The sequence below is a fragment of the Salvelinus alpinus genome, chromosome 36 (genome assembly GCF_045679555.1).
Source record: "Salvelinus alpinus chromosome 36, SLU_Salpinus.1, whole genome shotgun sequence".
Lineage (NCBI taxonomy): Eukaryota > Metazoa > Chordata > Actinopteri > Salmoniformes > Salmonidae > Salvelinus > Salvelinus alpinus.
In genome coordinates, this window is record NC_092121.1 from 16,479,989 (window position 1) to 16,497,677 (window position 17,689).

General features: G+C 44.7%; 1 protein-coding gene across 1 annotated transcript in view; it reads left to right on the forward strand.

The window, feature by feature from the left end:
- Positions 1-17,689, forward strand: part of LOC139565036 (alpha-1,6-mannosylglycoprotein 6-beta-N-acetylglucosaminyltransferase B-like) — an 88,495-nt gene that overhangs the window by 57,470 nt on the left and 13,336 nt on the right. Inside the window, exons 9-12 of the mRNA XM_071385043.1 lie at positions 188-319; positions 11,819-11,952; positions 16,201-16,331; positions 17,146-17,151. Coding sequence (XP_071241144.1) covers positions 188-319; positions 11,819-11,952; positions 16,201-16,331; positions 17,146-17,151 — 403 coding nt within the window. The remainder of the gene's footprint in view (positions 1-187; positions 320-11,818; positions 11,953-16,200; positions 16,332-17,145; positions 17,152-17,689) is intronic.

The window sequence follows — 17,689 nt, forward strand, 5'->3', positions numbered from 1 at the left end:
TTATTTCATAGTTGTGATGTCTTCACTATTATACTACAATGTTGAAAATAGTAAAAATAAAGAAAAACCCTTGAATGAGTAGGTGTGTCCAAACTTTTGACTGGTACTGTATATACAGTGATGAAGTTGTGTTGTGACGTGTTTGCTGTATCTAAGCCGAGCTTCTCTGTGTTCCCTGTGTGTGCAGGTTTCTTGGGGTCCCCCCTGGAAGAGGAAGCTGCCCCCTGACAGGACCTCTGCCCTTTGACCTCATCTACACGGACTACCATGGCCTGCAGCAGATGAGGCAGCACATGGGTCTCTCGCTGAGGAAGCACAAGTCAGTGGGTTTTTATATATGTTTTTCTATACAGTTGCGGTCAAATATATTGGCACCCTTGCACTTTACAATGCAGTGCAATGGAGCAGAATGTTCTGATTTCTCTTTTCAAAACTGGTTGAATGGCAATTTTTACCCTGTAGGCACCTGCAACTTACCACAGGTGAGATAGATTACACAAAAACGAGAATCACTTGCCTCCAACAAAATTATTTAGAATTTTTTATAATTTAGTCCAGGCCATTTTTCTTTTTTCTTTTTTTTACTTGAAGAGAAAAATCTCAATTTCAGTTTATATTTTTTTCTTTCTTGGTCCTGTGCAGTTATAAATCAAATAAATACATGTTTGAACACCAAAGGTTTTTTAAATGTCTACTTATTTTTAAAGAAATAGTGAATCGTGCAAGGGTGCCAAAATATTTGACCGCAACTGTATGTGTGTTTGTGTGTGTGTGCTTACTGTGTGTAGGCATGGAATGTACTATGCACCATATCAGGATATGGATTTCTCTCTTCCCTTCTGGAGGAGGAACAGACCTGTGCAGGATGTGAGTTTAACTGTCTGTTTCTTTGTTGCTGGCATTTCTGTTGTGCTGGTTAATCATTGGCTTATTGGCCTGCTGCCCTTATTGGCTGGTATTTGGTCAGCTGGTTGGTCCCCTGTGAGTCACCATAGCGCTTCCAGGGGGAATCTGCATGAGAGCAGCCCACACAGCGATCAATTGGGTAAATAATGAGTCTCAGATTGACTGATAGAAATGCTAAGTAACACAGTGGAGAAATGGCACCGCTTAAAGCCCCTGAATTCTCTGTATATATTTTGAACTTTGCAATGTACAGGAAGTTGCCAGAGGCCCGCAAAGTGTCGACTAAGCAAATAAAACATATAATTATTGGTCCTAGTTATTGCAGGACAATTTTAAGTGATAGGATTGTGAAAATGATAATGTTTCCATTTCTTGGTTGGAGAGAAACTAATATGTCTGGGGTGTGATAAATCTGTTCTGTTATATTACGTTATACTGTGGAGTAGAGGTCGACCGATTAATCGGATTGGCCGGTTAATTAGGGCCGATTTCAAGTTTTCATAACAATCGTAAATCGGTATTTTTGGACACCGATTTGGCCGTGGCAAGTCAGTTAAGAACACATTCTTATTTTCAATGACGGCCTAGGAACGGTGGGTTAACTGCCTCGTTCAGGGGCAGAACGACAGATTTTTACGTTGGCAGCTCGGGGGATTCAATCTTGCAACCTTACAGTTAACTAGTCCAACGCTCTAACCACCTGATTACATTGCACTCCACGAGGAACCTGCCTGTTACGCGAATGCAGTAGAAGCCAAGGTAAGTTGCTAGCTAGCATTAAACTTATCTTATAAAAAACAATCAATCAATCAATCATAATCACTACACATGGTTGATGATATTACTAGTTTATCTAGCGTGTCCTGCGTTGCATATAATCGATGCGGTGCGTATCATTGCTCCAATGTGTACCTAACCATAAACATCAATGCCTTTCTTAAAATCAATATACAGAAGTATACATTTTTAAACCTGCATATTTAGCTAAAAGAAATCCAGGTTAGCAGGCAATATTAACCAGGTGAAATTGTGTCACTTCTCTTGCGTTCATTGCACGCAGAGTCAGTGTATATGCAACAGTTTGGGCCACCTAATTTGCCAGAATTTTACGTAATTATGTCATAACATTGAAGGTTGTGCAATGTAACAGGAATATTTAGACTTATTGATGCCATCCGTTAGATAAAATACGGAACGGTTCCGTATTTCACTGAAAGAATAAACGTCTTGTTTTCGAGATGATAGTTTCCGGATTCAACCATATTAATGACCTAAGGCTTGTATTTCTGTGTGTTATTATGTTATAACTAAGTCTATGATTTGATAGAGCAGTCTGAGTGGTGGTAGGCAGCAGCAGGCTCATATGCATTCATTCAAACAGCACTTTCCTTTTTTGCCAGAAGCTCTTCGCTGTGCTTCAAGCCTATCAACTCCCGAGATTAGGCTGGTGTAACCGATGTGAAATGGCTAGCTAGTTAGCGGGGTGCGCGCTAATAGCGTTTCAAACGTCACTTGCTCTGAGACTTGGAGTAGTTATTCCCTTTGCTCTGCATGGGTAACGCTGCTTCGAGGGTGGCTGTTGTCGTTGTGTTCCTGGTTCGAGCCCAGGTAGGAGCGAGGAGAGGGATGGAAGCTATACTGTTACACTGGCAATACTAAAGTGCCTATAAGAACATCCAATAGTCAAAGGTTAATGAAATACAAATGGTATAGAGAGAAATAGTCCTATAATTCCTATAATAACTACAACCTAAAACTTCTTACCTGGGAATATTGAAGACTCATGTTAAAAGGAACCACCAGCTTTCATATGTGCTCATGTTCTGAGCAAGGAACTTAAACATTAGCTTTCTTACATGGCACATATTGCACTTTTACTTTCTTCTCCAACACTTTGTTTTTGCATTATTTAAACCAAATTGAACATGTTTCATTATTTATTTGTGGCTAAATTGATTTTTTTGATGTATTATATTAAGTTAAAATAAGTTTTCATTCAGTATTGTTGTAATTGTCATTATTACAAATAAATAAATAAAATCGGACGATTAATCGGTCTCGGCTTTTTGGTCCTCCAATAATCGGTATCGGTGTTGAAAAATCATAATCGGTCGACCTCTACTGTGGAGTAGTGTTCCAGTCTGTTTTGTCCCTAGCTGCATATTCAATTTCCTGTTCCACAATCCCCATTTAGCTCATTATACACATGCATGCACTCAAACATCAGCACACTTGCATGTGCACCCTAAAGTTCGGGAGGGGGGGTGCTAAGTTAAAGGTAGACATTAATATGTCATAGATGCAGAAAGAATACAGCATAGTGGTCAATTTCCACGACAACTAAGAGCTTTGAAGCGTGAGTCTCAACTTCTCCTCTGTTTTTGTCCCGTGGCTACCACATGACAAAGGTGTGAGGCGAACCTGTGCACATGCACAGATGCTTTGTGTGACTGTGTGAAAGCGAAGTCGTGCATCTCGCTTATCGCAATATCTGCGATGCTGCTCGTGGCAACATAATTTCACTGTCTGCCTTTAACTATCTAAGATGAGCCAAATACATTTTCTCCAGCTCAGGGCTCCAGCTATGCATTTGGTTTGCTAACTTGCTAGCTAAGTGGCTAGCCTGCAAGATCAAACTTTGTGGTTACAGCATCGATACAGAGCAAATCCCTCTATACACGCATGCATGCACGCAAGTTGGTGGCACCTTAACCGTGGAGGACGGGCTCGTGGTAATGACTGGAGCGGAATGAGTGAATGGTATCAAACACATGGTTAGCAGGTGTATGATGCCTTTCCATCTGCTCCTTTTCCCGGCCATTATTATTAGCCGTTCTCCCCTCAGCAGCCTCCTGTGATAGAGACATGCAAACACAGCACAATATTTGTAGTGCACACACTATTGTTTGCGATCACACAATGAAGCTCCTAATGAAGATGACTGACCAGATGCCAATATGATTGTTTGCCTCATGGATCATTTGCATTACAGGCAGATATCTGTGCAGCAATGGAATTATGTTTGAATAGATGACACAGGAGAAATCCGACGGTGCGATTACTTTGAGGTCCTATAAGACTCTTTTACGAGACCCTCAGTCCCGGCCCAGGCAGTACATGCTGCTGAAATAATTCACCATGGATTCCCATCGGTGTCAATCCAAGGTCATTTGATTAGCCGATATGTATCAACTGTCCCAATCTGGCAGGCTAATACTTTAATTTCCTCTGCAGGCCCCCATACTGCTTAGAGATGCAGGACACTGATAAATCAACCAGATCTGATAAGATCCCTTGATTCCTTCAGTCTGGATATGCAGAGCTGATGAAGCTGGGAGATAAAACAATGCTCCATGCTCGACTCACCCTCTCAGTATTCTCAAATGGCTTCCATTCCCTATCCTTCCTCTTCCATTCCCTATCCTTCCTCTTCCTTTCCCTATCCTTCCTCTTCCTTTCCCTATCCTTCCTCTTCCTTTTCCTATCCTTCCTCTTCCATTCCCTGACCTTCCTCTTCCTTTCCCTATCCTTCCTCTTCCTTTCCCTATCCTTCCTCTTCCATTCCCTATCCTTCCTCTTCCATTCCCTATCCTTCCTCTTCCTTTCCCTATCCTTCCTCTTCCTTTCCCTATCCTTCCTCTTCCTTTTCCTATCCTTCCTCTTCCATTCCCTATCCTTCCTCTTCCTTTTCCTATCCTTCCTCTTCCTTTCCCTATCCTTCCTCTTCCTTTCCCTATCCTTCCTCTTCCTTTTCCTATCCTTCCTCTTCCTTTTCCTATCCTTCCTCTTCCATTCCCTATCCTTCCTCTTCCTTTCCCTATCCTTCCTCTTCCTTTCCATATCCGTCCTCTTCCATTCCCTATCCTTCCTCTTCATTTCCCTATCCTTCCTCTTCCTTTCCATATCCGTCCTCTTCCTTTCCCTATCCGTCCTCTTCCTTTTCCTATCCGTCCTCTTCCTTTTCCCATCCGTCCTCTTCCTTTTCCTATCCGTCCTCTTCCTTCCCTATCCGTCCTCTTCCTTTCTCTATCCGTCCTCTTCCTTTCCCTATGCTTCCTCTTCCTTTCCCTATCCTTCCTTTCCTTTCCCTATCCTTCCTTTCCCTATCCTTCCCTTCCCTATCCTTCCTCTTTCTTTCCCTGTCCTTCCTCTTTATTTCCCTGTCCTTCCTCTTCTTTTCCCTATCCTTCCTCTTCCTTTCCCTATCCTTCCTCTTCCTTTTCATATATGTCCTCTTCCTATTCCTATCTGTCCTCATCATTTCCCTATCCTTCCTCTTCCTTTTCATATATGTCCTCTTCCTTTCCCTATCCTTCCTCTTCCTTTCCTTGTCCTTCCCCTTCCTTTCCCTATCCTTCCTCTTCCTTTCCTTGTCCTTCCTCTTTCTTTCCCTATCCGTCCTCTTCCTTTCCTTGTCCTTCCTCTTTCTTTCCCTATCCGTCCTCTTCCTTTCCTTGTCCTTCCTCTTCTTTTCCCTATCCTTCCTCAACCTTTTCTTATCCTTCCTCTTCCTTTCCCTATCCTTTCCTTATCCTTCCTCTTCCTTTCCCTATCCTTCCGCTTCCGCTTCCTTTTCCTATCTGTCCTCATCCTTTCCCTATCCTTCCTCTTCATTTTCCTATATGTCCTCTTCCTTTCCCTATCCGTCCTCTTCCTTTCCCTATCCGTCCTGTTCCTTTCCCTATCCGTCCTCTTCCTTTCCCTACCTGTACTTTTCCTTTCCCTGTCCTTCCTCTTCCTTGTCCTTCCTCTTTCTTTCCCTATCCTTCCTTTCCCTATCCTTCCTATTTTCTTTTTTTTAATCTAATCTAAAGTAGCGAAGCACATGCCCCACCCACCTGAGGATCTGTTTATTTCAGCCATCTATTTCCTGTGTTTGATGGGTGCAAAATCCACTTGTCACTTAAATCTCCGTGGACTGATTGCTTTTTGTGACTCTTCATACTCTTGCTTGCACCTGTAATTTTTTCCCCGTTAACGTTACGTTACGACAACGGAAATGTTTGTAAAGACATGTCAAACACACCCCGGTAATGGTTGAAATGGGCTCAATGGGATACATTGGCTGTTAGTTGAGTCGAGAAGAACACTAAAGCTTCGTCTGGAATTGAACGTTTCGTCTCGACACTTACATCACAAGAGAGAGAAGATAACTTTATTTTGATGGGTGTACATTTTTTTGTGGAATTGAAAAAAGTTATAATTTAATACAGTTTAATGTTTACAAATTAGATGCTCTGAAATGAAAGCAATTTCCAAAAATGAACTCGGATTAGTGATATTATGTCTGATCTCGCAAACAATGTAAAGTATGTTTAGATAGGTGTAATTGTGTTGATACCCTTTTATCCGAGGGTATCCTGCTATTGACACACTTATTGAATTTTGCAAGAGAATGTGACAACCGTTATTAATGAGGCAGTCTAGACAGCGCAGGTGAGTGCAGGTAGGGTAGACAGAGCAGGTAGGGTAGACAGAGCAGGTAGGGTAGACAGAGCAGGTAGGGTAGACAGAGCAGGTAGGGTCGACAGAGCAGGTGAGTGCAGGTAGGGTAGACAGAGCAGGTGAGTGCAGGTAGGGTAGACAGAGCAGGTAGGATAGACAGAGCAGGTAGGGTAGACAGAGCAGGTGAGTGCAGGTAGGGTAGACAGAGCAGGTGAGTGCAGGTAGGGTAGACAGAGCAGGTAGGGTAGACAGAGCAGGTAGGGTCGACAGAGCAGGTGAGTGCAGGTAGGGTAGACAGAGCAGGTGAGTGCAGGTAGGGTAGGCAGAGCAGGTAGGGTAGACAGAGCAGGTAGGATAGACAGAGCAGGTAGGGTAGACAGAGCAGGTGAGTGCAGGTAGGGTAGACAGAGCAAGTGAGTGCAGGTAGGGTAGGCAGAGCAGGTAGGGTAGACAGAGCAGGTAGGATAGACAGAGCAGGTAGGGTAGACAGAGCAGGTGAGTGCAGGTAGGGTAGACAGAGCAGGTGAGTGCAGGTAGGGTAGACAGAGCAGGTGAGTGCAGGTAGGGTAGGCAGAGCAGGTAGAGTAGACAGAGCAGGTAGGGTAGACAGAGCAGGTGAGTGCAGGTAGGGTAGGCAGAGCAGGTAGGGTAGACAGAGCAGGTAGGGTAGACAGAGCAGGTAGGGTAGACAGAGCAGGTAGGGTAGACAGAGCAGGTGAGTGCAGGTAGGGTAGGCAGAGCAGGTAGGGTAGACAGAGCAGGTAGGGTAGACAGAGCAGGTAGGGTAGACAGAGCAGGTAGAGTAGACAGAGCAGGTAGGGTAGACAGAGCAGGTAGGGTAGACAGAGCAGGTAGGGTAGACAGAGCAGGTAGGGTAGACAGAGCAGGTAGGGTCGACAGAGCAGGTGAGTGCAGGTAGGGTAGACAGAGCAGGTGAGTGCAGGTAGGGTAGGCAGAGCAGGTAGGGTAGACAGAGCAGGTAGGATAGACAGAGCAGGTAGGGTAGACAGAGCAGGTGAGTGCAGGTAGGGTAGACAGAGCAGGTGAGTGTAGGGTAGACAGAGCAGGTGAGTGCAGGTAGGGTAGACAGAGCAGGTAGGGTAGACAGAGCAGGTAGGGTAGACAGAGCAGGTGAGTGCAGGTAGGGTAGGCAGAGCAGGTAGGGTAGACAGAGCAGGTAGGGTAGACAGAGCAGGTAGGGTAGACAGAGCAGGTAGGGTAGACAGAGCAGGTAGGGTAAACAGAGCAGGTAGGGTAGACAGAGCAGGTAGGGTAGACAGAGCAGGTGAGTGCAGGTAGGGTAGGCAGAGCAGGTAGGGTAGACAGAGCAGGTAGAGTAGACAGAGCAGGTAGAGTAGACAGAGCAGGTAGGGTAGACGGAGCAGGTAGGGTAGACGGAGCAGGTAGGGTAGACGGAGCAGGTAGGGTAGACGGAGCAGGTAGGGTAGACGGAGCAGGTAGGGTAGACGGAGCAGGTAGGGTAGACGGAGCAGGTAGGGTAGACGGAGCAGGTAGGGTAGACGGAGCAGGTGAGTGCAGGTAGGGTAGACAGAGCAGGTGAGTGCAGGTAGGGTAGGCAGAGCAGGTAGGGTAGACAGAGCAGGTAGGGTAGACAGAGCAGGTAGGGTAGGCAGAGCAGGTAGGGTAGACAGAGCAGGTAGGGTAGACAGAGCAGGTAGGGTAGGCAGAGCAGGTGTTTGGTGGTTGCAGCCCTGTTCCTCACCTTTATGTTAATGTATTCATACACTGAAGAAAAATATAAACACGACATGCAAAGTGTTGGTCCAATGTTTCATGAGCTGAAATAAAAGATGCCATACATTTTCCATACGCACAAAAAGCTTATTTCTCTGAAATGTTTTGCACACATTTGTTTAAATCCCTGTTTGTTAGCATTTCTCCATTGCAAATATACTCCATCCACCTGACAGCTATGGTATATCAAGAAGCTGATAAAATATCATGATCATTACACAGGTGCAACTTGTGCTAGGGACAATAAAAGGCCACTCTAAAATGTGCAGTTTTGTCACACAACACAATGCCATAGGTGTCTCAAGTTTTGAGGGACCGTGCAATTGGCATGCTGACTGCAGGACTATCCACCAGAGCTGTTGCCAGATACATTTTTATGTTAATTTATCTACCATAAGCCGCCTCCAACGTAATTTTTGAGAATTTGGCAGAACATCCAACCGGCCTCACAACCGCAGACCACGTGTATGGCGTTATGAGGGCGAGCGGTTTGCTGATAACATTGTGAACAGAGGTGAACATGGTGGAGTTATAGTATGGGCAGGCATAAGCTACGTACAAAGAACACAATTGCATTTTATTGATAGCGATTTGAATGGACAGAGATACCATGACGAGATCCTGAGGCCCATTGTCATGCCATTCATCCACCTCTCATGTTTCAGCATGATAATGCACAGCCCCATGTCACAAGGATCTTTACACATTTTCTGGAAAATGTCCCAGTTCTTCCATGGTCTGCATACTCACCAGACATGTCACCCATTGAGCCAGTTTGGGATGCTCTGGATCAACGTGTACAACAGCGTGTTCCAGTTCCCGCCAATATCCAGCAACTTCCCCCAGCCATTGAAGAGGAGTGGGACAACATTCCACAGGCCACAATCAACAGCCTGATCAACTCTATGTGAAGGAGATGTGTCACGCTGCATGAGGCAAATGGTGGTTTTCTGATCCACACCCCTACCTTTTTTAAGGTATATTTGACCAACAGATGCATATCTGTATTCCCAGTCATGTGAAATCCATAGATTAGGGCCTAATGAATTTATTTCTATTGACTGATTTCTTTATATTAACTGTAACTCAGTCAAATCTTTGAAATTGTTGCATGTTGCGTTTATATTTTTGTTCAGTGTATATACAGTGGGGAGAACAAGTATTTGATACACTGCCGATTTTGCAGGTTTTCCTACTTACAAAGCATGTAGAGGTCTGTAATTTTTATCATAGGTACACTTCAACTGTGAGAGACGGAATCTAAAACAAAAATCCAGAAAATCACATTGTATGATTTTTAAGTAATTAATTTGCATTTTATTGCATGACATAAGTATTTGATCACCTACCAACCAGTAAGAATTCCGGCTCTCACAGACCTGTTAGTTTTTCTTTAAGAAGCCCTCCTGTTCTCCACTCATTACCTGTATTAACTTCACCTGTTTGAACTCGTTACCTGTATAAAAGACACCTGTCCACACACTCAATCAAACAGACTCCAACCTCTCCACAATGGCCAAGACCAGAGAGCTGTGTAAGGACATCAGGGATAAAATTGTAGACCTGCACAAGGCTGGGATGGGCTACAGGACAATAGGCAAGCAGCTTGGTGAGAAGGCAACAACTGTTGGCGCAATTATTAGAAAATGGTAGAAGTTCAAGATGACGGTCAATCACCCTCGGTCTGGGGCTCCATGCAAGATCTCACCTCGTGGGGCATCAATGATCATGAGGAAGGTGAGGGATCAGCCCAGAACTACACGGCAGGACCTGGTCAATGACCTGAAGAGAGCTGGGACCACAGTCTCAAAGAAAACCATTAGTAACACACTACGCCGTCATGGATTAAAATCCTGCAGCGCACGCAAGGTCCCCCTGCTCAAGCCAGCGCATGTCCAGGCCTGTCTGAAGTTTGCCAATGACCATCTGGATGATCCAGAGGAGGAATGGGAGAAGGTCATGTGGTCTGATAAGACAAAAATAGAGCTTTTTGGTCTAAACTCCACTCGCCGTGTTTGGAGGAAGAAGAACGATGAGGACAACCCCAAGAACACCATCCCAACCGTGAAGCATGGAGGTGGAAACATCATTCTTTGGGGATGCTTTTCTGCAAAGGGGACAGGGCGACTTCACCGTATTGAGGGGAGGATGGATGGGGCCATGTATCGCGAGATCTTGGCCAACAACCTCCTTCCCTCAGTAAGAGCATTGAAGATGGGTCGTGGCTGGGTCTTCCAGCATGACAACAACCCGAAACACACAGCCAGGGCAACTAAGGAGTGGCTCCGTAAGAAGCATCTCAAGGTCCTGGAGTGGCCTAGCCAGTCTCCAGACCTGAACCCAATAGAAAATCTTTGGAGGGAGCTGAAAGTCCGTATTGCCCAGCGACAGCCCCGAAACCTGAAGGATCTGGAGAAGGTCTGTATGGAGGAGTGGGCCAAAATCCCTGCTGCAGTGTGTGCAAACCTGGTCAAGAACTACAGGAAACGTATGATCTCTGTAATTGCAAACAAAGGTTTCTGTACCAAATATTAAGGTCTGCTTTTCTGATGTATCAAATACTTATGTCATGCAATAAAATGCAAATTAATTACTTAAAAATCATACAATGTGATTTTCTGGATTTTTGTTTTAGATTCCGTCTCTCACAGTTGAAGTGTACCTATGATAAAAATTACAGACCTCCACATGCTTTGTAAGTAGGAAAACCTGCAAAATCGGCAGTGTATCAAATACTTGTTCTCCCCACTGTATATACAAATAGGCACATATGTTTCTTTATTTAACTCAAAATATGAGTACATTGTAAGAAATGTATAAAAGTAAATTGAAAACCTGAATTCCCACCAAAATCCCTGAACTCGATTCATTATTTGTCCGTAAAAATGATGTGCTATAATTCAGTCAATATCTGATGGATTATAAAAATGTTAACAGTTTGGAGTATCTTCATCCATTGTCCAACACAGGAGGTTGGTGGCACCTTAATAGGGGAGGATGACCACGTGGTAATGGCTGGAGCGGTTTCCAAAGTGTTTGATGCCATTCCATTTGCTCTGTTCCAGCCATTATTATGAGCCCTCCTCTCCTCAGCAGCTTCCACTGTAAATGTCCAACTGTTGCATTTTATTATAATTATTTTTAAAACCTTTTAACAATTTCGATGACCTACTAAAAGGATACAATCAAAGTAGTATATGTTAGTAGTGCTCCTGTCAAAATGTCTCTCTCTTATTCAATCCTGTCAGGTACAGTAAGTGGTCATACACAAGGAAAGGAAGCCTTTTCTGACTATTAGGAAGAAGCCCCTCACACATTATGCCCCAGCAATGTCAGAGACCTACCAAAGAAGGGAGGTATCCTTGCGGTGTCTAGACGTGGTTACATTGCTGTGAGTAAGAGCTCTCCATTTATCTCCCCTGTGGTGTGTAGTGGCCTAGCAGCGTGTGATTTAAAGTCAATTTCCCCCCACCTGGAGGGCAGGCTAAGCCCAGCACACTGAGGGAGAGGAGAGGCACGGTGACATCCATCACCTTTGACTGCTTTACGGTTCAAGTCTCCTGGGCTTGGTTCCCATACCACTGCTTGTTAGACATGGGCTTTTACCAGATAAATATTCTATCATCGCAACAGGAGGCAATGTCTATCTATGTTCTGCTATTTTGACATACAGAACCCATTCATTCTCCCATCTCTTATCTCTGTCTCTCAGGTGCCACATCCGTGTGATTGACACATTTGGCACAGAGCCGGCATACAACCATGAGGACTACGCCACCCTGCACGGCTACAGGACCAACTGGGGATACTGGAACCTCAACTGCAGGCAGTACATGACCATGTTCCGTGAGTGAACCCTGAGCATAATCTCTCTTCTGACACTGGATGTGAGGGGAATGGGGTTGCGCTTGTTTATCAGGTATCAACCTCAGAAAGAGAGAAAGTGGGAAAGGGTAATATGGATTTTAGTTGAGGTTTGGCTTATGGAAGTGTGTGTGGGCACATGTTGTGGGGCGCTTGTGTAGGCCTCTGGCCTCTCACAGTGGAAGCTCAGGGGCAGAGAGACGAGGAGGAGCCTGGGAGGGTAACAGCAGTTGTGGCCAAACAGATGCCTAGAGCTAGACACTAGAACTTAGCACCATAGGCTCTCACTGGCACGCACGCAGAGCTCAGACATCCAGCTGGGATCAGTGGAAGGAGAGGAGACTTCAGCTGTGTTTGTGCTCTTCCAATTAACTCAGTGTGCATAGCTTCTGTGGAAGTACTGCTGTTTTGGAAATACACATTGTAATTGCAAGCCACACTCATATTGGGTTTGAAATAGGAACACGTTATGAATATATGATTCTCATGGTTTTTTGTTTTTCATGTGTACTGGGAATACTCAGGCCTTGCTTTGTTTCCTGGTTTATGGAGTGACCACTGTCCTTCTCTTAGGTGATGTGGTCCCAGCTGGCCCAATCTATTCCTTTAACCACTGTCTCTTTATTCCTACGACTTACTCAACATGCTGCTAACTTTCATCTGAAACTGAATGTCAATATTTAGTTTAGTGTTTGACTGTCACGTGTGCACCCTTTCCGGCCTCTAGGTCACCAGGCTGCTCGTTATGGCGCACACCTGTCACCATCGTTACGCGCACCTGCGGGTCTTCAGACTCACCTGGACTCCATCACTTCCTTGATTACCTGCCCTATATACAGTTGAAGTTGGAAGTTTACATACACCTTAGCCAAATACATTTAAACTCAGAATTTTCACAATTCCTGACATTTAATCCTAAAAAAATCCCAGTCTTAGGTCAGTTAGGATCACAACTTTATTTAAAGAATGTGAAATGTCAGAATAATAGTAGAGTGATTTATTTCAGCACATTCCCAGTGGGTCAGAAGTTTACATACACTCAATTAGTATTTGGTAGCATTGCCTTTAAATTGTTTAACTTGGGTCAAACGTTTCAGGTAGCCTTCCACAAACTTCCCACAATAAGTTGGGTGAATTTTGGCCCATTGCTCCTGACAGAGCTGGTGTAACTGAGTCAGGTTTGTAGGCCTCCTTGCTCGCGTACGCTTTTTCAGTTCTGCCCACACATTTTCTATAGGATTGAGGTCAGGGCTTTGTGATGGCCACTCCAATACCTTGACTTTGTTGTCCTTAAGCCATTTTGCCACAACTTTGGAAGTATGCTTGGGGTCATTGTCCATTTGGAAGACCCATTTGCGACCAAGCTTTAACTTCCTGACTGATGTCTTGAGATGTTGCTTCAATATATCCACATAATTTTACTTCCTCATGATGCCATCTATTTTGTGAAGTGCACCAGTCCCTCCTGCAGCAAAGCACCCCCACAACATTGATGCTGCCACCCCCGTGCTTCACGGTTGGGATGGTGTTCTTCGGCTTGCAAGCGTCCCCCTTTTTCCTCCAAACATAACGATGGTCATTATGGCCAAACAGTTCTATTTTTGTTTCATCAGACCAGAGGACATTTCTCCAAAAGGTATGATCTTTGTCCCCATGTGCAGTTGCAAACCATAGTCTTGCTTTTTAATGGCGGTTTTGGAGCAGTGGCTTCTTCCTTGCTGAGCGGCCTTCAGGTAATGTCGATTTAGGACTCGTTTTAGTGTGGATATAGATACTTTTGTACCCGTTTCCTCCAGCATCTTCACACGGTCCTTTGCTGTTTTTCTGGGATTGATTTGCACTTATCGCAATAAAGTACGTTCATCTCTAGGAGACAGAACGCGTCTCCTTCCTGAGCGGTATGACGGCTGCGTGGTCCCATGGTGTTTATACTTGTGTACAATTGTTTGCACAGATGAACGTGGTACCTTCAGGTGTTTGGAAATTGCTCCCGAGGATGAACCAGAATTGTGGAGGTCTACAATTTTTTGGGGCTGATTTCTTTTGATTGTCCCATGATGTCAAGCAAAGAGGCACTGAGTTTGAAGGTAGGCCTTGATATACACTGCTCAAAAAAATAAAGGGAACACTTAAACAACACAATGTAACTCCAAGTCAATCACACTTCTGTGAAATCAAACTGTCCAATTAGGAAGCAACACCGATTGACAATAAATGTCACATGCTGTTGTGCAAATGGAATAGACAACAGGTGGAAATTATAGGCAATTAGCAAGACACCCCCAATAAAGGAGTGGTTCTGCAGGTGGTGACCACAGACCACTTCTCAGTTCCTATGCTTCCTGGCTGATGTTTTGGTCACTTTTGAATGCTGGCGGTGCTTTCACTCTAGTGGTAGCATGAGACGGAGTCTACAACCCACACAAGTGGCTCAGGTAGTGCAGCTCATCCAGGATGGCACATCAATGCGAGCTGTGGCAAGAATGTTTGCTCTGTCTGTCAGCGTAGTGTCCAGAGCATGGAGGCGCTACCAGGAGACAGGCCAGTACATCAGGAGACGTGGAGGAGGCCGTAGGAGGGCAACAACCCAGCAGCAGGACCGCTACCTCCGCCTTTGTGCAAGGAGGAGCACTGCCAGAGCCCTGCAAAATGACCTCCAGCAGGCCACAAATGTGCACGTGTCTGCTCAAACGGTCAGAAACAGACTCCATGAGGGTGGTATGAGTGCCCGACGTCCACAGGTGGGGGTTGTGCTTACAGCCCAACACCGTGCAGGACGTTTGGCATTTGCCAGAGAACACCAAGATTGGCAAATTCGCCACTGGCGCCCTGTGCTCTTCACAGATGAAAGCAGGTTCACACTGAGCACATGAGCACATGTGACAGACGTGACAGACTCTGGAGACGCCGTGGAGAACGTTCTGCTGCCTGCAACATCCTCCAGCATGACCGGTTTGGCGGTGGGTCAGTCATGGTGTGGGGTGGCATTTCTTTGGCGGGCCGCACAGCCCTCCATGTGCTCACCAGAGGTAGCCTGACTGCCATTAGGTACCGAGATGAGATCCTCAGACCCCTTGTGAGACCATATGCTGGTGCGGTTGGCCCTGGGTTCCTCCTAATGCAAGACAATGCTAGACCTCATGTGGCTGGAGTGTGTCAGCAGTTCCTGCAAGAGGAGGACATTGATGCTATGGACTGGCCCGCCCGTTCCCCAGACCTGAATCCAATTGAGCACATCTGGGACATCATGTCTCGCTCCATCCACCAACGCCACGTTGCACCACAGACTGTCCAGGAGTTGGCGGATGCTTTAGTCCAGGTCTGGGAGGAGATCCCTCCGGAGACCATCCGCCACCTCATCAGGAGCATGCCCAGGCGTTGTAGGGAGGTCATACAGGTACGTGGAGGCCACACACACTACTGAGCCTCATTTTGACTTGTTTTAAGGACATTACATGAAAGTTGGATCAGCCTGTAGTGTGGTTTTCCACTTTAATTTTGAGTGTGACTCCAAATCCAGACCTCCATGGGTTGATACATTTGATTTCCATTGATCATTTTTGTGTGATTTTGTTGTCAGCACATTCAACTATGTAAAGAAAAAAGTATTTAATAAGAATATTTCATTCATTCAGATCTAGGATGTGTTATTTTAGTGTTCCCTTTATTTTTTTGAGCAGTGTACATCCACAGGTACACCTCCTATTGACTCAAATGATGTCAATTAGCCTATCAGAAGCTTCTAAAGCCATGACATCATTTTATGGAATTTTCCAAGCTGTTTAAAGGCACAGTCAACTTAGTGTATGTAAACTTCTGACCCAGTGGAATTGTGATACAATGAATTATAAGTGAAATAATATGTCTGTAAGTAATTGTTGGAAGAATTACTTGTGTCATGCACAAAGTAGATGTCCTAACTGACTTGCCAAAACTATAGTTTGTTAACAAGAAATTTGTGGAGTTGTTGAAAAACGAATTTTATGACTCCAACCTAAGTTTATGTAAACTTCCGACTTCAACTGTATATCACACCCTTTGGTTCCTTCCCCAGGCGTCATTGTTTCTATTTCATGTATGTGTGCTGTTAGTGTTTCTTGTTTTGTATTATGTTCCGTTTATTTTATTAAAACACTCACTCCCTGAACTTGCTTCCTGACTCTCAGAGCACGTCGTTACATTGACTTTGAGTTATTGAGCGTGACCCTTTGCTATGTTTGTCCCTCACAGCACACACTCCAGACAACTCCTTCATGGGTTTTGTGGCTGAGGAGCTGAACGACACAGAGAGGCTGAGCATCCAGAGGAACAAGGTGGACAGCATGGCAGTGGTGTACGGCAAAGAGGCCAGCATGTGGAAGGTGATCATATGGATATTAATGTTCAATTTCTACACCACTAATGTCACAAATCAAGCAAAGAAAACCATATTGCTGAGAGTGCATTTGACTGACACCCCAATAGGCGTATCACCAGCTCCTGTTTACAAGATATCAACAAACAAATGACTTTTTCCCTACTAAGATGTGCAGTCCAGTTGAGGTGGCGTCTCAACATATTTACACAACAGTCAGCAGTCTGTTATACGCTGCAGTGTATTCTGTCATGATGTGTTAAATGGAGTGCACCCCACTTCCAGAGACAAGCTGAAACATGCCTAAGTTATTCTCTCCTATCTGCCAAGCATGACACTTCAATCCGCTAGGTATATGTATGTACGCCCAGAGAGGTGTGAGTGTTGTGGAAGTGGCAATTGTTTTTGTTTAGCGTAAATTCTCTCTCCAAGCTACAGGAAAAAGGCATCACTTATTGATGTGTCTGGCCGCCTCCCCGTGGTTGAATCAGCTGCATTTATTCTCTCACTCTCTATGCTTATTGAGTTCCCCCTCACTCTGAACAGTTTGAGGTACGGCGTGCGAGGTATAATATTTATGAGTATGAATGCCATCTGTGTCTGGCTCTCCCTCGACACTGACTACCCCTCACTGCTTCTTGCATCATCCTCAGCTCTCCGGTTCACATGCTTGTCAGCTATGTGTTGTACTACAGCTGTATGTCTACAAGGAGACAAAATGACTATCATTTTATCTCTCCCACTCACTCTCTCGTCTTTTCTCCTTCCCACATGGTTTCCTCCTATTCTGCTCTCATGCCATGTTGATGGATCATCTCCAGCTCCAAGTAAGTATACCTGCACTTCCTGTCAATGATTGACGTTTTGAACACCCTCTGAAACGTTGTTTTACATTGAGCCGTAGTACGGACTGTCCCTGGTGTTTGGTTTCTCCGCAGATTCCTTTTATAGAGATTGATACTGTTCATGCACAATGAATGCGTTAATGTTCCATTAAATGTGCCAGACAGTTAACAAACATTATTTTGGAATGAGTCAGCAGCTTTAGCTCTTCAGACACAGAAAGATGTTTCAGGTGAATCATCTTTATCTACCATAAAGATACTGGCGTTTTTATAAAAAGGCCTGAGGTTTGCGTTCATCCTGGTCTATCTGCATCTGTCATCCCCCTGTCAGATCAATAAACTGCTGCCCTATAACAGGTTTAGGAAAATACAAAAGGTGGAGTTTTAATCAATACTCAGAATGTCAGCTCTCTATTAATGATAGTTTTACTTTGTGTGCTCTTTTATATGGACACACTGACATCAGTGGTTCTATTTACAACTGGGAGGGTTCTTAGTCTACAGAGGGAGAGCTCATACA